The sequence below is a fragment of the Podarcis liolepis genome (genome assembly GCF_965112155.1).
Source record: "Podarcis liolepis genome assembly, chromosome: 10".
In the NCBI taxonomy this organism is placed as follows: domain Eukaryota; kingdom Metazoa; phylum Chordata; class Lepidosauria; order Squamata; family Lacertidae; genus Podarcis; species Podarcis liolepis.
This window is the reverse complement of record NC_139562.1, coordinates 19,511,125-19,532,937: the sequence shown is the minus strand read 5'-3', so window position 1 is coordinate 19,532,937 and position 21,813 is coordinate 19,511,125. Positions and strand designations below refer to the sequence as shown.

The following is a 21,813-nucleotide window of genomic DNA, read 5'->3' as shown; positions in this document are numbered from 1 at the left end:
AAACATCTCATAGCATTCCAATCAAATGCTGGTGCATATTTTTTCCCTGACAATGATTTATCTATCTTCTGTCCACTATTTGGATTTTCTGACTTGCACATCCAGTGTCTCTCAGTAGTTAGTGTGTTTCTTGCTTTATACAAGATCACCCATGATACACTTCAAAACTGACTTTTCTCTTCCTCCCCCCATCTTATGGTATTGTATTTACCTGTATTTCAAAATAACTTTCTGTGTCAAGCAGAGGGTTTTACATCTGGGATGGAGACCAACAACCCTATGAAATGTTTACAGGAAACAATTAAGAGAATTGATTGGCCACTCACCCATCAAAAGCTTGCTTGGTCAAATGTACTCTGTGTAGTTCAGAAAGCAAACAAGGTGAATTTTATTGAAAGTTAACCGAAAGAACTTCTCTGCAGATTGACTACAAGCTGCTGGTTTTGTGGTTTCACAGCAACAAACAAGAGTTTTGTCAAGAGGAAAGAGGTAATATTAAATAACTTCTATGACTGGGTCTCATTTTTGGCAACTGGTTTGTTGAGCCCCGATAGCTTGTGTGCAGGATCTGAGTTCACATTCTGAGCCAGAGAAGAACTTTGTGGGGAATTTATTTATATTATTCAATTAAAAATATTTTTATACTGCCTTTCATACACAGTAGCATACACATCAGATGTTGATGGCAACATTTAACAGGAGTGTGTATGTAACCTTTTTAAAAACAAACAAACATTAAATTTATACTAATCACATTTTTCATGGACTTCCCAGTTGCTTAACATATTGCAGCATGAATGAAGATGCTGGACATCCCAGCAGAGTTGCCGGGAACGCTGCCTGCATTTCTTCCTGGGAATTCCTTTCCTTTCTACATGACTTTCCATGCTGAAGCTTGATGAACTGGAACAGACAGACGGATCTAAAAATAAACACCCTACTTGAGAGAAAAGGGTTGTAGGTAGGAGGCACAGAACTGTGTGGGGTTTTTTTTAAAAAAGAATGCTTTTGTTGTTTTCTTTTATACTGTTTTTAAGATTCAGTTGTGCTGCTCTCCCTGCTTCCCAAAGGCAAATTCCTGCTTTCTTGACAACTGGTGCACTGGCAAATGAAGCATAAAATGACAGCAACATTCACGGTGGAAGGAAAAAAGCAGGGGGGAAGTTCGTGACCAAGTCCCTTTTCTGGTACCCATGCACTATAGTCTGATCCATTGGGGCTCAGCCCTATCAAGCAAAATGCCAATTTCCCCCCAAAACGTTTCCCCCAAAATCTCAATACCATGCTCTTTCCTGTTACACAGATCCTTCTACAATCCATTTTAACAGAGAGAGGCTTTTTCTGTCCATCTCCAATCCCTGGCCAATCAAATCTCTGCACCACTCAGTCAATCTCCATCCAAAAGGATTGCTATGGCCAGGAGGTCCCACCCTTCTGTCCCCAGACCGGGGCGGGGATATGTTGTAGTAATTTTGATCTTACCAGAACTACTGGCTGTTAGTCCTGGCTGTGCAGTTTCTCTCTCACTCCTGTTGTCATGATGGCAGCCTTATAATAAATTTCATTTTATCAGGTCTGCAGTCTGGGTTGACCTGAGTCAATACATTTGTTTTGAGCATGCTCAGAGTTGTTTCCTTAAAGGCTATACCTCGTCCATGTTGGCAGTCCTATGTGGCACCTTTAACCAATTAAGACTGCAATCCTACACATATTTATCAGAGAGCAATCCCCGTGGAATTCAGTGGGGCTGCTTCTGAGCAATGGACAGTTTCTTTGGCATGAACCCACATTAGACATTCTGAACCATGGTAAGACACTTAGGTGTTAAGTAATAATAAAAAAGTGATGTTTAAAAACCCACTGTTTCTTTGCAAAGGTGACTATGGAGAGAACCAGAATAGCTGGGAAATACACAACATTTCTCCTGGGAGAGGAGCAACTTGACAATTTCTCAACCAAAGTAAAATACTTTTCAGTTTACTTAGGTGCTAAGTATTTGTAAAATTGCAATGCTTAAGTGTCCACATTATTTTTGCAAGCAAAGGTGCTGCCATGAGCAGAGCTGTTCGCTGAATTTTAATCCTCTGCAAGCAACTCTGACCTCCTTTCCAGGAGAGGGGAATGGAATGTCCCTCAATTTCCAAAGCCCAGGTTTTGAGTGCCATTGCTTATGAGCCAAAATGGCACCATGCAAACAGCACCCACTGGACTGGGGGTGAAACCACAACACTTGCAAAAATACAAAAAGCAATCTGGAAAAATGTGAGTTGAGAGGACCATACACACACAAAGAATTTGTTCAGTAGTCACAGAACGTATCAGTCAAATATTTTCTCTAGCTATTAAAATGAAGCATAGGTTGGGTCCAAGTTCACGACTCAAAAGCGCCACTCCTTCCATTAAATTCTGTCAGCTGCTAATAGATTGAAATTCTCTGGGTTTTTCTCTTGACCAGAGGTTACATCTTCTGGACCTCCTCTTCTCCATAGGAAAGAAAGCAAATCCACAACCACTGTTGGTTCCTAATTAAAGAAATGCTGTTTATTGTGTATATCTTAAGTACAAAAGTTTATGAAAAATATAAAGATATAAATGTACATCTATGACAAATAAAACTCAGTGAGCTGGTGTCGCCAGCTCTTTCTTCCTGTGCAGCCTGACGTTTAGCCAATGATGCATCCCCCGGTTTGGAAGAATCAGAATCAGAAGGATCTGTATTTGCATCGGCCACTAGCCATAGCAATAAAACAAAACAAAATGTACTAAAGATAGAGGTAAAAACGTAACTATACAAAATACATTTTGAAGGTTTACAACCATGATCATCTTGATCTGCTAAAAGAAAGGACACAGTAGCAATGGTTGAGCGACCCGGCATGGACAACAATAGAGGGGTAATAACCTCACTCCTCAAATATTTATAAAGAGTGCAAGCCAGAAGCACACGAGCCACTGACTCTATATTGCCATTACCACATGGACATAACCGTTTTTCCAGTGGGTTTTTTTGAAATCAACCCTCAAGTACAGCCGAAGGCAGTATATTAATCTTGTGAAAGTGAAAGCGCATCTGTATTTTGGAACTGTTAAATTTTGCAAACAGGGTGCCAAAGGAACATGCAGGGCCATTGCTGGCAGCTGATTGTCAGATGGAAGTACTATTTGGATAGATAATGCAAAGGCTTGTGGGGCTGTTGCGATTTGCAAAATAGTGGTAGCTTAGGATTCTGGCAAACGGCATGGACACCACCTGGCTGCAAACCTATTGCCTCCCGTGCTTCTGTGGCACTCTACCAGGAACTACTGAAGACTGGTAATTGGCCCAAAGTGATAGGAAACACTTCATTTCTGCATACCAGGCTGCTAGGGAAGGCATGGGAGCAGGGGGCGGGGGGAACACTTGTCAATCCTTTATGGGATGTCTTCTGTACACACAAATGCTGTAAACAAGCGTTAGATGGCTTTTTAATGAACATTCAAGTTGCTGATGAACACCTTGGAGTTAGGAATAACTTCTGCTGGTGGAAAAAAAAACCCCTGACAGATCAAAACTCTGATGAGCACATCATTTCTATAGGCTGTATTCAGTGTTTTCTGTCCACTAGCACAAGGGTACTTGTGCAAAGGGGTGGCTGAGTTTTAATGTTATGCAACAGAGGAATCTACTGCAACAGTTGTGCTGGCAGAAACTTGTTCCATACGAGACTGCACAGTCTATTGTACAATAAAGTTACCAGCAAGCTGCTTATGCATTCTCTCATGCATCAGTGCTCCATTGGTGCAACACATTTTTCCAGTGAAACAAGTATACCACTAAGAGACTTCAACTTAGCGCTGCATTGGGTCAAACTATTGTCTACAAACAGATCCTATGAACGTTTGAAGAGACTGTCCTAGGTAAGTGTGCATAAGTTTTGCCATAGCAGAACAAGAAACAGGCAGCTGTTCTGGGTCATTGTGGGAAATGTGAATGGTGACTCACAGACCCATATATCTGACATGAGGGCCAAAGGTAGGTGTTAGTGCTGGTGTGCCCTACCAGGCACTGGGCTCTCAACAACTGGTCAAGGAGTTCCAAGTGCTGAAATGGACCCTGGCTCCACATCTCCTGTTGACATTCGTGGTATATGATTTGACCATTTCAGGATCGGCCTTTCCATTACTGAGACAGCACACCTTGCCCATTCTAGGGGTGAAGGTGAAATTTGGCTCCACTTGCATTTTAATCCAAGTTTATGTAATTCACACTCCTTGATGCAACAGGCAAAGTGAGATGCAGTAAACCTTTAACTCTTTCGCTCTTCTCCAAAATTCTGCAAGGAATACAAAGGAAACACAATGCAAATATGGGAGAGAAGGGTTTGGAATCAATTGCTTAGCATTTGAGGGCTGAAAGCAACAACAGCAGCAATTACTGATCATACTCAAAGGATTTCCGGACATGGGACAAATAAACAAACACAGGCAATTTCCACTCCTGTTTCCATTTTTGTCAGAATTCTCCAACATCCCTAGCTGCAGCCACAACATTCACAATGCAAAAAGAGTTCCCTGCTGGTGTTTAGGATATTGAATTGACCTTGGTTAGCAGTGAACATTTACACAAGAAATAAATGAAAACAAGCCAGGACTCTCTGCACAGAAATTGATTTTCTAGCTTGTTGCGTCTTCCATTTCCCTCCCACCCCCACTACCTCTTATTTTGTGCCACAGACCATATGCCAACCTCTGTATCACAAATGCTAAGCTAGCATCATGCGGTCAGAGACTTCAGCTTTGTTATCTCCTATATGATCCAGACTGTCCTGCACTTTTGATGCAGTTTTGGCATTTACTTATATGGCAGTTGCATTCAACTTGCATTTCTCAGGTTTTCCCAGCAACTCAGGGATGTCACACAGAGCTGAATCAAACAATGGATATTCAAGCTGAAATACTGTCTGCCTGCTCCATTTCCTTTCTGCACTAGTCTCTTCTCAAAGGGAAAAAAAGAGAAAGATCTTAAGTGGCTTTGACATGCTCTTTTTCTGACAAACTCATCTTGCTTCCAATTTATCGCCTTTCCCCCCTCCAGGGCCTCCTGCGTAATGGGAGAGGCTGAGTGATCAAGCTCTGGTTTCTACACCCAAATGAGGATTGTTGCCACTCTTCTGAAGATAAGAGCAAAAAAGGAATCTCACCTACAGCAGAGATCTTTGTGAATTTTAAATTTAAAAACAACGCAACAGTAATCCACCAAATTTGCTACAATTCCTGTAGTTAGGTCATGCAGGTATGGCTGAAGATTCAGGTGTTCAAGGAACGTGAAATGTTTTTGCCAGGGAGTTAAGCCAGGTGTGGAATAAACTTTCAGGAAGTCACTGGGAACTTGAACTGGCTAGCTTTATTCACTGTCTTTTCCAACATCTTGCTGCTAATTTATTTCTTATAAATGGGGAGGGGTGTATAGCACAGTGGTTAGAGCACCTGTGTTGCAAGCACAATATGCCAGGTTCAATCTCCTAGCACTGCCAGTAAACAGGAATTCAGGTTTCCTCTGAGCTCTGGACCCTTCACAGACAATTTTTCACCTGTACAGTGACTGTTCCATTGGCCCTATTCCAGTCTGTATGCTAAGTAAAAGGGAAGAAGGTGCTGGCATCTTAAGAGACCCTGAGCAGCAACTCATCCCAGATGTAAGCAGAAGACAAAAGAAATAAGGAGAGATGTCTCCAGAAGGTAAAGAAGTTCTTCCCTGGGAGGTCTAGAAGTTGGTTTCCTTCTCTGTGGTGATGAGCACATCCTTGCATGGATGTTGACCTCCCTGCTTGAAGTACTGTCCAGATAAGGCAATCAGGTGCTTCTTGGGCTGGGGCAAGTCCTCTGCTGCAGAAGTGAGCTGGCGTAACCGCTGTAGAAAGACAAGCAGGGAGCAGACAATGTAGCCGTCAATATAGCTGTTAGACAGACAACCACTCAATAGCCATCTGTATCCATTGCTCTGGGCAAAGACATTCCATGAGCAAATCCATTGTACTTCCTAATGCATGATTATTGGAAGACACATCTAAAAGAGCAGAAGGGAAACAACGTAACATTCTGATCCATTTTGCCTTTAGGCTCACTTTTTGTCGCCATGTGGTAGAGCCCAATGAACATTCAGCAGTGCTTACAGATAAGTGGATAGGCACAGGTTTGGGGAGAACAGCAAAACATCCTGGGACACCTCCAGGCCTCTCTATCTGGTCCTTGGGACACTCCCTAGGCCACACCTCCTCAGCCACACCCCTCTCCCCCAGCCACACCCCACAGTGGAGTGTTTTTGCCTGGCTGGAATGTGTCCTCAAACTCTGATAGTGCTTCTTGCTCGTCTGGATGAATGACAGAAGAACGGTGTGAATTAGTAGGTGATTCCTCTGGAGGAGCATGCAGCTGCAGACTAGGTCCTTTAAAACAATGCAAACAGCTCTGCCAAGCGGACAGAGACATTTGAAAGACAGGCCCTGCTAGCCTTTTTATAGCTTTGTTAGCAGAGACATCTCACCAACTCAAGTAGCAGGGCCCCATGGGAGCTGACCAGGGTCCTGACTTGCCTCGTTTCAGACATGACTCACTGGATGAAATCCTAAAATTTATTGCCACTTCCTCCGTGCGCCCCAACCCCCAGCAAAACAATATACTAATCCATCTTATTTCAGCATTAGATTCAGTAGGCCAGAGCAGTATCTCTGCTTGTGATAATGGACAGCTTCAACTACCCTTATGTTAACCAAGTAAATATGTCAAAATAAAAAAATTCCTTCCAGTAGCACCTTAAAGACCAACTAAGTAAGGTGCTACTGGAAGGAATTTTTTTATTTTGACTATGGCAGACCAACACGGCTACCTATCTACTACAAGTAAATATGTGTTTGGCTTGAAATACAGGTTGGCTGTGTTTCAGTTGCTTTTGATTTCAGAAAGTGCATAGCGATAGATGGACTTCAAATGCAACCTGAATCGAATTCCTCCCCTATGCTACTTGCGGCTGGCGATGGTGGCAATGGTGACCTCTTGGTGGGTGTGCTGGGACAAGGTTGGGACAAGGTTGGGAGAGGGGTGGGATGGCAGCAGCCCCACAGATACATTCTCACCTGGAGTACCCCTGATCTCACTCTCTTGCCTTGCCCCATCTTGACAAGTGCAAAGCTGCCAATGGAAGGATGCTGCTGCCTCCATCCACCAGCCTCACAAGCCACTGCTGGCTGTGCTGAACCTTCTTAAGCTTCTCGTTTTTCAGGCTGCTGCACTGCCTGCCTTTCATCCAGAGCAAGCCCTCGAATGGCTTATTTGTAACCATCATTTCAAGCAGTAGCAGTTCACTCCAGCCATCAACTTAAGGAGCAGGGGACTCCTATGCTCATTGCAATGCCAATGCAGATTAGGCGCCCCACTATGGAATACAGAAATGGTGAATCATTTAATACAGTGCAATTTTTTCAGTACCATGGAGTTGCTTTCTCTTTTTGATAAAATGCACAAGATCTGGCCCAATCTGGTGCCATGGCAAGAGCATCCACTTATTATTAATACTAGTAATATTAATACCCCGCGTTTTGCTCAGACCGAGACTCAAAATGGCACACAGGCATATAGGAAGTACCTGTCTAAAACAATAGAGGAAAACAGCACCCTTCACATCCTTAAACTAAAAGCATGCACTAGCATAGGTCAGTTAAATGTCAGAATTTGCATCTGGGAGTTTTGCAAAGTTAATTAACCTTGGCACTTCACGATTTCAGGACTGGGTACATTGCTCTGATTCATGAAGCACTGGTTAACCCAGCTGCTGTGAGCAACACGAGGCCTGGAAGCTTCTGATGAAGCCTTAAGAATCTCAGTTCTCATTTTTTTGTTTTTGTTTAATGAAGTCTCTAGCCCTCAGGATCGCTGAGAGGAGTTTGAAAAATATGATGGCAGGAAAGTACATATGCCTGCCTGTTCCTATCATTACTGGAATCCCAGAAGCAAGAAGAAATACTTTCATTTTTGAAAGTGTTTCCTAGAGTTAATTAGTTACTCTGATGTTTCTACAAAAGCCTTCTAAACATAATAAATCGAGAATTCTTCATGTGAACAGAAGGCACCAAATCAGAATGAGATGTCAGCAAGGGAGTGGGCTGTTAACTGAAAGGTTTTTTTATCATTTAATTTTTCAAAACTTTTCAAAGACGAGAAGAAATTCACAGAAATGCAGTTTGCTGCAAAGTGTGTAGGTTGTTGTTGTTTTAAATCACTTCTGGGATTGACTCAAAGTATGAGGCCCCTTCCTCCTCCCAAACCCATGTCAAAAAAAGTGACTTTCAGTAACGCCAACGTGATGCACACTTTATAGCATAAAGTAGGAGGAAAGTAGCAGAAGGGATGGGGTTCAACTGTAGGGCAACTGCTTGGCTTGCAGAAGGTCCCAAGTCCAATCACTGGTACTTCCAGGTACGGATGGGAAAGTTTCCTGCCTGAAACCCTGGAGAGCCATTGCCAGTCAGTATAAAGGTAAAGGGACCCCTGACCATTAGGTCCAGTCGTGGCTGACTCTGGGGTTGCGGCGCTCATCTTGCTTTATTGGCCGAGAGAGCCGGCGTACAGCTTCCGGGTCATGTGGCCAGCATGACTAAGCCGCTTCTGGTGAACCAGAGCAGCGCACGGAAACGCCGTTTACCTTCCCACCGGAGTGGTACCTATCTATCTACTTGCACTTTGACGTGCTTTTGAACTGCTAGGTTGGCAGGAGCAGGGACCGAGCAACGGGAGCTCACCCCGCCGTGGGGATTCGAACTGCCAACCTTCTGATCAGGAAGCCCTAGGCTCTGTGGTTTAACCCACAGCGTCACCCACATCCCAAGCCAGTCAGTATAGGGAAGACTAAATTAGATCGAGATATGGTTTGATTCAGTAAAAGGCAGTGCCCAACAACCTGTTCTCACAATGTCCAGCCAGACGCTTATGGGAAACCTGCAAGCAGGACGTCAGCGCAAAAGCTGTGGCTTCCAGCAACTGGTATTCAGAAGCATTATTGCCTCTGACAGTGACGCCCTGTGGTGTAAGGTGATTGGTATGTTACTGGACCTGCCCACCTATCAAAATTGAGCCCTGACCCCCACGTCTGCTCACAGATTTTGCAACACAGCTCCTGTGTGCAAAACACATGTGGGGGGGGGGAAATATGTATTTCACATAAAGATGCCTATTTTGCATTGAAAAACATTGCAAATGTGTGTTTTATGTACAAAGCACATAGAAAACATGCACAATTTCAATGTGGGCTTTTCATGTGCTCTTTAAAAAAAATACTCCACACAAAGAGGAACGGAACATTAAATGCCAGCAAAACTGCATGCGGATGGAATCAGCCTATTTAGTCCACTCCTAGCTGTAAACCCTCTGGAGAAAGTGTCGGTTTGAAAATGCTGTAAATAAATGAATAAAGCAATAGCAGGAGCTAATCAGCCAGCCTGGGCTGCTCCAAGAAGGTTCCACTTCTCCACTTGGTCCAATGCAGCTCTCCAGGCCTCTTTTCCTGGTCCTCAGGATTCCCCCAAGCCACAGCCACTTCCCTGGCCATGCCCCTCATGGCCCCCTGCTCTGCACTTTCCTCAAGTGCTTTTGCCTAGCTGGAATATGTCCTTGTACTATTACAATGCCATTTGCTTGTCTGGATGGAGAGTAATATGTGTCTATATAGGAAGGTAGAAACATCTGACTTCTGCATGGGTGGAATGTAGACTCCTGTAAGAATCCCATCCATTGCACCGCCCACTTTTGCCTCTAGCCCCGTCCACAACTGGAATGATGACTGCGGGGGGGGGGGAGATCCCCCGCCCCTGCTAAATATAAATGGCACTTGGGTTTCTCACTAGTTCTTCACTGCCTGTATTTCCCTAGAAGATTTTCTTCAAATCTGAATCTATCATGTGACAAAGCACCAAGAGTGGTTGTGATGCCCCCCGTGACCAGGTGAATAGTGCTATAAACACTGGATATGTGTTTCTATTTGAATTGGTGGCTGTACTTCACAATGACCTTCTCAATGTCGTTTATTGTTAAAAGAATTGTTATGACAACTCTGTTCTCATCCAGTTGTACTTTAAGAATTGCATTTTTTTGTTTCATTTTTGCTATTTTTCTAAGCTACTTGAATGATAGAAGAAAATATTAGCTTTCCTGTTATGCAATCCAGTTAATATCAGAAATTAAGCTTGAAGGGCAAAACTGGTGCTCCTCTTGCTTTTCTGGGTTTCCTAAAGACCTGGATTTCATTTCTGGTGGAATTAAGTAACTTGGCAAACCAGATCATCTTGCTGCTAGGATGTTTTGCACTGGGGTTTTTAAAAAGATAATAATATTTGTTTTGTTTTACCTAATTAAAAGTTGTGCAAGAATTGCTCTGAACCAAATGATTTCTCTTAAAAAATAAATCTTTATTATTTTAATTTTATTAAAACAGAAAGTGGGGAGAGTTGATATTTGTTCCATTTGTATATATTTAATTGTTCTGTTTTGTAATGTTTTCCCCATCTGTGCATGCTAACGATATTCAGTGGTATTTGTTATGGCCTTTGGCTACGACAATAAACTGAAATCAACAAGGCAATCCAGTACAAATGGTTTAATGCTGTCTATTTCTTGGGTTATTGGTGCTGTAGTTTCTTTTTATTGTCTTAAGCTGATTCCACACCAGGGCCCTTTAAGGCTGCTCAGGCATTGCTGTTCCACAGCCAGCTGGAACAGAGGCTGATTCAAAGAAGCCAGATCATCGTAGGGCAAAATGCATATAACAGAGACATGAAGACACATTGTGTGCAGTTGTTTATGTACTCATGCTTGAAGACTCCAAGCTGAGATGGGTGAGCTGAAGTGTTTGATTTTAAAGGAAAGGATAGATGATATAGTGAGCACAGCAGAAACCTGGGGGTATAGTGACAGAAACAGTGGGGGGCACTTATCTCGAGATAAAAGTCTATAGGAAGAACAAGGGAGGGCATAATGAAGGAGACACCAATATGTATGTCAAAGACATACAAGCTAGAAAGCCCCAAAAAGGGCAGACTCATCCACATACTCACTGTGGATGGTAATACCTGGAGCAAAGAGTAAGTTAGTACTAGGAACATACAGTCGTACCTTGGAAGTCGAACAAAATCCATTCTGGAAGTCTGTTCGACATTCAGAATGTTCAGAAACCAAAGCGTGGTTTCTGATTGGCTGCTAGAAGCTCCTGCAGCCAATCGGAAGCCGTGAAAGCCCCTTTGGACGTTCGGTTTCCAAAAATAGTTCGCAAACCAGAACAGTCACTTCCAAGTTTACGGTGTTTGGGATACAAAACATTCGGGAACTAAGCTACTTGACTTTCAAGGTATGACTATACTAAATGTCCAGAGTTATCCTGAGATGCTGAATCTAAACTAAGGAAGCATCCATAAGAGGAAATGCAATAATGGACCAATATCTTCACATAGACTGGTAAATGTTTGTTCACATAAACAAAGAGGTAACATTGCTAGATAGCCTAAGAGACTGTGCCCTAGAACTGAGGAAAAGCAACCCTAGATTTAAAGTCATCTGGTGCCTCTGGTTGCTCTTTGATGGTAAAAGGCAGCAGCACAGACCTATTTCTTATCTTAGCGGTGTGGTCTCACAACACTAAGATTGCAGGTGCTGCCTGAACTTTGACAATTCATTGTCAAAAAGAAGTTAGAGGCTTATCTCTGATCTTAGAGCTATGGTGCTCAGTGCTAAGAGCGAAGATAATAAATGTCTTATCTCCATCCCTGATGTCAGGTGAATGACAGGTAGGTGTGGTTTGCCCAAAATGGCCTGGCAGGCCAATTCAGAGGCCTGGTGGCCCTAGTAAGACCCATGACTCAGATGTCTCCTATGCCTGGGTTAGTAAGACAGACCTTACCCTTACAGAAGCCTTGCTGGTTTTGCTTCAGCAAGACTCGTTTTTCTGTGTGCTTGGTAATTCTGTATTTATGCTTTCTACCAGCTTTTCCAGAACAGATGTCAAGGTAACTGACCTGTAACTTCCCAAATTCCACTCTGGATCCTCCCCCCACCTTTAAATGGAGTTATATTGGCCACTTTCTGGTCCTTGTTGTGTAGAAGAGAGAATTTCAGCAGCTGTAACTTGCCAGGCAGCTACACTTGCACTCCTCTTTTGTAGCTAGCCAGTAAATCAATGTCTCCATAATAAGTGTGTAAATTAAGAATTGTCAATTTCACATGGTTTTTGCTTTCTGGAAATCACTAAGGCTACAGTCGTAACCCCATTTGCCAGGGAGTAGTCCTCACTGAATTCAAAAGGACTTACTTCTGTGCTGTTAGAGTGTTGCAAGGAGAAAAGAGGCTCAGAAACCTATTAAATTGCGGCAATTATTATTATTCCTTTTGAGTGCGATCCTCAACAATGGAGATATTCATTCACATCCCTAAGCTCATCATGTTATGACTTGAAGACAGGAAAGTACTGCATATTGAAGACAATACATTTAAAGATCATTTAAAGATCTTACAGTTAATACCTCAGAAGCAGTGAATTGAAACCTCCAGAGAACAAAGAATATTCCTTTTCATTCCACTTTGACCGTATGAGGCATGCTGTGTCAACACAGTTGACTGGAAATGGTGCAGCTGTCTTCAAAGGTGTTAAAGGCAACATCAAGGTGGAACCAAATTGTCTCCTGAAAACACACCTTTGCTTTCCCTCTCCGAACAAAAAGTTGTCCACCTGTCAAAAACTCCACTAGCAATTCACTCCCTGTCAACAAGTGAGTCACATCCCTCGTAGGTGCCCTCCTCATCACACACAAGAAAAAGGGCCATTGTACTACATGTAGCTGTGAATACACCCAACTGGAAACAGTGAGGTCTTTTTATAATGCAATATTTCTGATCTTTCTTTCCCACTGCATATTTTTCATTTGTTTGTGCCCTTTGCCTCATCTGTGTGTTTTCCTCAAGGCTCCCCTTCCTTTTCTTCCCTGTCCGGGGCTTTGCCTCACAACTTGTCCACCTGAGGTGGACATTAAATCAGCGCCGGCGTACAGCCTGTCATTCCTCATTATGTTAGAATCCCTAGTCAGTAAACAAGGGCCTGCGGGCACAACATCACCTTCCCGGAGGTCAGAGCACTAGGAAGGGCACCCTCTGCAAAGTTCATTCTCTTCAGTGCTAGTGTGTGAGATTTCCCAGCCACTTGTCACTGCGACTTAAATTGCTTCACCAGGAAACATGCAGACGCACCACCCAACGAGGTGTGCGCCTAGAAGGTTGCATTTCATCCTTTTCAAATTATCTGTCATTCCAAAAGCTGCAGTTTTCAGCAAGCCAACAACAATGATCTTGCACCAAAAATGCACAAGATTAAAAGTCAACGGCCCGATTTAGACATCACATCAAACTGTGGTTTGTATGAAGCATTGTTTTAGAACCCCAGAACAAGCTGCAAGGGTCCAAATCGGGGTGAGGGAACTTTCTTCTATTGAAGGCCTCATTCTCTCTGCAGTGGTCTGCCAGGGTTTTCATGCCAGTGGTGGGAAGAGATAACACCAGAGGCAGGCAGGGCTGCCCCTTCTCACTCTATCTTTCTGCCACCTCTCCCCCACCCCATTTCCCTTCCCTCCCACTTCCTGCCAACAGGTAGCTGGGGACTAGACAGATCATTCTTGCCAGAGTTATGAACTGATCGCCTGCAGAGAGCTTTCCCCTCTCATCTTTCCATCACTCCGCTAATTTTCACTCCCTTCTCCATTTTTCCTCTCCCAAGGCTCAGGGCTGCATAAAATTAGGTCAAGGTCTGCAGGTTGCCCACCCCTGTTCCAAATTTGCAAGCAAATAATAGTTTAGAACTTCTTGGTTGCTCTCATCTGCTCAGCACTCCAACCTTTTGAGCTGTAACTTGTCAATTCAGACACCACATCAAACCATAGCTGTGACAAACCCTGGTTTGCCAACTGACTTCAAACCACGGTCTCTGATTTGAGTTTGCCAATCAGATTTTAATAACTTGACTTTTAGCATGCTCTTGTTATATTGATTGGGTTTTTAACAACTTGGGGTGTTGAAGGTGGGTTAAACATTTAATAAATAAATAAATAAATAAATAAATAAATAAATAACATCAACATCACAAATCACAAACAATGATCTGCCCATTCACACATTACCCAAAAACAGAGTAAACTTTCCTAAACCATAGTTTGGCATGATTCCTGCTGTTGTATAGGGGTCTTCCTTTATCCAAACAGATTGGCCATTACCTTGATGTAACAGTCCAACAAGGGCCTTGCATACGGCTCTTGGTCTGCCATACTCAATCCAATGTATGGTGGCAATCTGCTGTTCATGGGGAACTGCATGCCTATCAAGCCAGGTATGCTTTTAAATATGCTAATAAGTTCATAAAAGAATGAATGCCTGCAATTAAGCAGAATTCAGAGTTAGGTCCTCTGAAAAAACCAGAGTGTTGCTTCATGGCTTAGGATGTCACTAACACCCAATTATTTTGGGACACAGCAAACCAAGGCCATTCTGACTTTCTGTACTACAACGGAAATCACCGAAGCTGCCAATTTCACATCTTGCAAGCCAGTGAACAGCCCTAGCCAAAAGCAAACCAAAGTTCTGTGACCTTAGAGATGCTTCACTTTCTTTTACCTCTTTTAATGATCCTTTGGTTTTCAGGAGGATGAACACAGCATACAGCGGGATGCAGATGATAGAGGACAGCGCCATCAACCAGCCCACAGCAATACCCCATGGCGGATATTCGTATACTTTGTTATATGTGAGTGGTGTGTACCTAATGAGTGAAAACAGGAAGGTGGCCTGAAGAAGACAAAAGCAGAAAGAATGACTGCTATGCTAAGTGCAATGAGAAGATAACTCTGGAAAAGAGCTGTATACTGATATTTATAGCTTGATACTTGGTAGCAGAATGATTTAAGCTGTGGAGAGGAAGACAACCCACACTGAACTTGAGTCATGGTAGCCCATGGAGAGGTGGTTGTGAAGATCCTCTTGGGCTGCCCTTCCTGACCTGGCGCCCTCCAGATGGTGTGGACTACAGTTCCCAGCTAGTATGGCCAATAAGCAGGGGTAATGGGGGCCTTCTAGCGGTTCCCTCACTGTGAGAAGTGAGGTTACAGGGAACCAGGCAGAGGGCCTTCTCTGTAATGGTGCCCGCCCTGTGGAACGCCCTTCCATCAGATGTCAAGGAAATAAACAACTATCTGACTTTTAGAAGACATCTGAAGGCAGCCATGTTTAGGGTAGTTTTTAATGTTTGAAGTTTTATTCTGTTATTAGTATTCTGAACTCCATTGTTACTTCAGCAACACTGCAACAGAAGAACAAGAAGTTCTTTACTGCAATCCTCATGGAAGGTTCAATGTTTCATCCTCATTCAGAGATGCATTAATGACCTAAAACATGGCACAAAAGATTCAATCTACCTACCAGACAAACTCCAGGTGTGAGAAAGAGCCAGCACACTTTAACCAAGGGCCATGGTCGGTAGCCAATCATATCCTCGATGTTGTCATAGAAACGGTCTGCTCCTTGATGCCCACAAAGAAAGAGAAGGGTGGTTTTTAAAAAATCAACATAAATCCATAATATTATGAACACAGATTAACTTGATTTTATACACACACACACACACACACACACACACATCCAGACAATCATCAGCTCTGTAGTTTATTTGTATGTTTCCATTCCCTCTTTTCTCCAAATAGATCTGGGCAACCGAACAACAACCATATCAGGAGACCATTTTGTCAACTTCATGGCCGACTGGGGTTTTGAAGCTGGGTTTCCTATATCACTAACCCAGGGATGGGGACCACCTCCACATGCTGTTGAACACTAACTCCCATCATCCCTGATAATGGGTCTCGCTTGCTGGGGCAAGATGGGACTCCCCACCTTGTTCAGAGGGCCACAAACTCCTCATCCCTGTTCTAGCAACTTCACTTCATTACCAGGGATGAAGTAAACTAAGAAGATCTTGCTGTTATGAATAAGATTAAATGGTGTATTCATATCATTATGTTTTTATATGTGTTGGAAGCCTCCCAGAGTGGCCGGGGCAACCCAGCCAGACGGGCAGGTTATAAATGATAAAATTATTGTTATTGTTGTTAGACCATTTTTTTATGAATTGAAGGGAAACCTGAAAACTTCTATAGTGCTTTGGAATGCAAACAAAGTTCTGTTAGAAGTAAACCTTTTTGGTGATTTACAAGGCATTTTATTTATTGTCTTCTCGTATCTTATCTTCAGAGTTAAAATGTTTTATTGTTCTTTTTCATCTTTAGGCATAATGCTGTTTTATGTTCCATAAAAATAGCAGTTGTTGTTCTTATACAGTTGGTCGGTTTTAGTGGTGTCTTATCTGTTTAGTCATAAGGAGTGCTGGGTCTGGTGATTTTTATAAGCTTGGCTGGGGGAGGACGACACCCTCTGAAGATTGGATTAATCTTTAGAGGTAGGGTGAAATTCTAAGAACTGTCAAGGTGGGGTGTTATGAGATGGCCAATGATCCCCCTCATCCTTTTTAACCCAAAAGAAAGCCTTCAAACCAGAGTTTGGCCACTCTCAGCAAGAGGGCCATATTTCTTGGACAAGGTTGTTGTAGGGTATGACAGACTGCTTCCTTCATGGATGTGGGAAAGATCTGCCAGTATCTTGTTCAGGACACTCCCAGCCAGAAGCCACAGCCCTGCCAGCATTCTCTGACTCAGGGGATGAGTCCTTTGCAGTACCTCTGTCTCCGCTGCCTTGAGGACTGCAGAATGAGGTGATTCCCCTTTAACAACTCCTGCAAGGCAAGGCCTACCACACTCCAGGTTTTTTCTGCTTACATAAGGCTTTGTGTGGCACCAACTCCCTGCAGAGGCAACATCTACAGTTGCTACTGGCTTTCAGAGCTGCCCAAGGTCCTGTTCTTACCTGCCCACATTTCACTAGCACCAGTCACTGCCTGCTTCCACTTTGAGTCTCCACCTCCCATGGCTCTGGACATTAGGCATCCCTGCATTGGCTAAAAAACTGTGCACTGGTCCTTCTTGCCAGAAGAGAGTGAGCATTGCACAGTTGCCTAGGCAACCCAGGGATGCTTGCCTAGCTTCTGGGGCAGTGACATGAGGAGACAAAATGGCCCTCTGTTGCCTAGGTGATTGTACAATGCTCACTCTCTACCAGTGACAGCAAGCATTGCCCAACCATCTGGGCAATGCAGGGATACTTGCCCAAATTTATGGTGCTAGGCTGGAGCATAGCACTAGAAGTCTTTCTGTGCTGCGGGCATTACTATTATTAATATTATTAATATTCTTCACTTATAGGGCACCTAATGTTTTCTAAGGGCTGTACATATATAAAAAGATAAGGCATGTTTCCCTTAAAGATCACAATCTAATAGATATTACAGAAAAGAGGAGGAAATGTACCGTAGTTAGAAGAGGAAGCAGGGGTGCTGGGTCCCAGTCAATCTTGATGGCCTGGCTAGTGACAGAGACCAGAGTATGGCTCTATTCATCTCTACAATCCTGGGGCAGTCACTGAGCCACCACAACCCAACCTTGCCCATGGTACACTGGTGCATTTCACTCCCAACAAAAACCCAATCCTCCACATTTTACACCAAATTTGTGGGTGATACTTTGACCCAGCGGTACTTTATTCAGATCTATGGATGAATGTGGGGGGGGGGTCAGGAACTGGAACTGTAGGCTCAGACCTGCTCCCTGCTTTGTGAACATTTGAAATGGAGTATCACTAAACATTAGCCATAACTTGTCCTGCTTGTAGCACCGTTGAAGTTGATGCTAGTTTTTAAATTTCGGAGTCAAACAAGCAGCAAGTTCCATTGCTCTATTTTCATCTTCAGGCTCTGACTGAGCAAACAAGGAATCATATTCCAAAGCCCGTAGCATTTAGACAGAAATGAAAAAGTTGCATTTAATTAAAAAGTTACTTCTGGAGCTGGGATTCAGAGTCAAAGGTCCAAGTGCCTGATCCCAAGTGGCTCAGTCTCTCTGTGAATCACAGCAAGTAAACCACTGGCAAGTCACTATGAAACCTTCCCCACACCCCAATGCACATATGCCTGCTGTGACATCAGGGAAGATTAGTGAATTGGGATGCAAGCAACATCAGAAGTCAAGGATGGCTTATTATGAGATACTGAGATACAACTTTTTATAAAAAAGCAGACATTTTGCTAGTGGAGGGGAATGATAATCTAGTGCAGTGTTTCCCAAACGTTTTTGGGCAACGGCACACCTGTTTACTGAAAAAAAATCTCGCGGCACACCACCATTAAAGCCCCGCCCCGTGACGTCAGCGCGCAGCATCACGCCGGGAGGGACGCACAAAAGTGAAAGTTTTTTCCCTCCCCCTTGCTGGGGAACCTCCAAGCTTTGGGGGTGGGAGGAGGCAGCAGAGCGAGGGACTGAGGGACGGCGGCAACTGAGGCGGCGGCGGCTGTTGTGGTAGTGGCGGCGATAGCGGGCGGAGGAGGGGGCGGCGGCGGGGCTTGAGGAGCCGTCGCCGGGAGTTGCTGCTGCTGCTGCTGCTGCTGCTGCTGCTGCTGCTGCTGCTGCTGCTGCTGCTGCTGCTGCTGCCCGGACATGCCGGCCTCCTCCTCCTCCGCTGTCTCGCGCTCCTCCCTTTTGCACGCGCTGCCCCGCCGCTCGGCACCACCACCGCGGAGCCGCCCCCGGCTCGACGCGGATCCTCGCCGCCGCCTCAGTTGCCGCCGTCCCTCAGTCCCTCGCTCGGAATTCAGCTCGGAATTCAGCCTGAGGAAAACCCCAAGTCCCCACATTTCTAGTTTCCCGCGCCCTTTAAAGGGCGATACGAGCCCCACGGCAGGCAGGCAGGCAGAGCTGGGAAGGGGGTTTCCAGGGGACACGGCAGCTCCTCGAAAGGCTTCTCTCAGCTGCGCTCAATCCGCCTCGGAGAGGATTTCCCCTCCGGTCCCATGCGTTCGTTTGGGGCATCGCTCCGGCTGCTCCCTCTCCCGCCGCACAGGAGCGATGCCTCTCTCTGGCTCTCCCTCCGCGCAGGCTGAGGGAGGGAGGGAGGGGCGCGTGTGACCCGTCTCTGCTGGGAGACCAAACCCAGCGAGGCAGAGTCGCGCGGAGGCGCCCAGGCAGCGCTGCCGGCTGCGAGGAGGAGCGCCAGGCAGCAGCAGGAGGCGCGGCCTCTCCTCGCCGCCGCCGCCCCGCCTCTCGCCGCCCGACTCGCCCGCCTCCCTCCAGGCATCTCGCGGCACACGAGGCAACGTCTCACGGCACACTCGTGTGCCGCGGAACACCGGTTGGGAAACACTGATCTAGTGGGTGGGAAGAGAAAAGGAAACATTTTGGATAAGCAAAAAGTGAGTAACAGCAGCAATTTGGGACATATTCACCAACACTGTTCAGCTGGTAGAGCATGAGACTCTTAATCTCAGGATAGTGGGTCTGAGTCCCATGTTAGGCAAAAGGTTCCTTCATTGCAGGGGTTGGACTAGATGACCCCCGTGGTCCCTTCCAACTCTGCAGTTCTATGATTCTATGACTAGGGTAGCATTGTTAAAGCTTTCTTTACTCATCTGCCTCCTTGCAGAAATGCTACACTGCAAAGGTTTCAGCCCACCCCATCAAAGGCAAGGGGTGACATAGTAGAAAGCAATGGAACCTGACACGAATGGATTTACTGAGTCCTTGAACGGGGAGGTTGGCATGCTCTATATTTCAAAATGATGATGAAAAGAAATTAATCAGGCTTAAGGAGTCATCAGTTCAGTCAGCCTGTGCTGCTTTCTGGCAAAAGTGGAAGCTGGAAGAAGGATGTGGCTCAGCCTCCCCACCCCCGGTCATCTATTCCAAAGGATTATGTACACTGCCGTAGAGAAGGGCCTTGAATAACTCCTTAGGGAGAGCTTTGTTTAAGTAAATGGAGGTGTTTGCTGTTATCCTGGACAACCTAAAGCGCACAAGGTGAAATACAGTCACAAAGCAGTCCATGGAAGAAGTATGAACCCCGACTCAAAGAGCTGCTCGGTCCCCAGTCATCCCAGCAACTACCTTGCAACAAGGTGCCCCCATGCCCCAAGAAGTGGTCAGTGCTCCACCTCTGTACCATAGTGTATCTTCAGCCTGCTCCTGGTTGCTCACTGGGCATAGGTGTCCAACTTGCAATGCCTGTGCCCAAATACTAGCATAACCATACTTAGCATTTTAATAGCACATGTCAAGCATTCTGAACACACACCCTCCCTGCCTATTATTGCAGAATCCTTTATAACAGTTCTGAATTAAAGGCCAGCAATATTATTACCCACTCACTCTGAATATTGCAGAGAAAAGCTGAGGGAACTGCATATTACCCTAATCTTAATACGATCTTGCAAGTTTGCAACTGGGTAGGATCTGAAGGGGGTGGGAATATCCCATTTCACAGCTCGCACTCTTTGCCACACCAACTCTGCCTATCCAAATGTGTCTGTGTGCTTGTGCAAGAAAGATACACTTATTGGAAATTATTAGAGACAGGCCATGGATTCATTTCAAGGCCACACAGAAAATTGCCCTGAGCATTCTTTCACCCAGTGCCAAACCTGGTTATCTAAGACTCCAACAGCTTAAACCTGAATTCTTCTCCAGCAGGAGAAGATCTCTTTTTGAACAAGTAATCTTGGGGTCATATACACTGGCGCTGTTCAGAAAATGCTCCCTGGGCTGTGTTATTATTCCAATCTTTTTAAAACATGCATGGTGTGTGTGTGAGAGAGAGGGGGGAGGGGGGAGGGACAGAGGGAGGGAGAGAAGACTCCCATCTAGACTCTTACTTTTGGCAACTGCAACAGCAACTAATTGTTGGCTGGAAATGGCATACTCCTTTCACAGAAATAAAGCCATATGCAGGAAATCCTCAAATCTTTGTCACGATGTCTGCTTGACAGGCAGGGGGAAAGCTGCCAGGCTTTGTGGGTGGCACCATCATGGCTGCCAACAGGCAAGTCTGAAACATGTGTCTTTATTTACGATGTTTGCTGTAAACCTTTGCAGCATAAGCAAAGCAGATCTGGGCTGCCAAACTACATATCCTCAGGTGGAGAGAGGGCAAGACGAGCAACAATCTCTGGGCACAAGTTGCCCGTTTGCCTACATGGTATTTCATGCCAACATGGAGTGAGGTTTTCGGATGGGGGAGGAAAGAGATTTAGAATAGAGCGCATATAATTAGGCATGTGAGCTTGCACACAGGAAGTCAGGGGATCCTTCCTAAGTCTTTCCAGAAATAGCGTTCTGTCACCAAAAGAACTATGAGTCCAGTATATCTGAAGGAGCGTCTCCAACCCCATCATTTTACCCGGACACTGAGGTCCAGCGCCAAGGGCCTTCTGGCAGTTCCCCCACTGCAAGAAGCCAAGTTACAGGGTACCAGGCAGAGGGCCTTCTCGGTAGTGGCACCCACCCTGTGGAACGCCCTCCCACCAGATGTCAAAGAGAAAAACAACTACCAGACTTTTAGAAAACATCTGAAGGCACCCTGTTTAAGGAAGCTTTTAATGTTTAATAGGTTATCGTATTTTAATATTCTGTTGGAAGCTGCCCAGGGTGGCTGGGGAGGCCCAACCAGATGGGCGGGGTATAAATAAATTATTATTATTATTATTATTATTATTATTATTATTATTATTAGTCTTCCAACAAGTCCCTCGTTTGCAGAAGGAGTTGCTGGGATGTTGACACTGGGATAGTTCAGGATGGGCAACTGGTATAACAAGAGAGTACACCA

The 21,813-nt window shown here is 44.8% G+C and overlaps 1 protein-coding gene across 1 annotated transcript in view; it reads right to left on the bottom strand.

Annotated features, from left to right (window-relative positions):
- Positions 1-2,515: 2,515 nt before the first annotated feature.
- Positions 2,516-21,813, bottom strand: part of SLC6A12 (solute carrier family 6 member 12) — a 48,043-nt gene continuing 28,745 nt past the window's right edge. The window contains exons 13-15 of the mRNA XM_083461788.1: positions 15,475-15,575; positions 14,674-14,844; positions 2,516-5,890 (exon numbers count right to left, since the gene is read on the bottom strand). Of these exons, the coding sequence (XP_083317914.1) occupies positions 5,744-5,890; positions 14,674-14,844; positions 15,475-15,575 (419 nt within the window). The 3' untranslated portion in view covers positions 2,516-5,743. The remainder of the gene's footprint in view (positions 5,891-14,673; positions 14,845-15,474; positions 15,576-21,813) is intronic.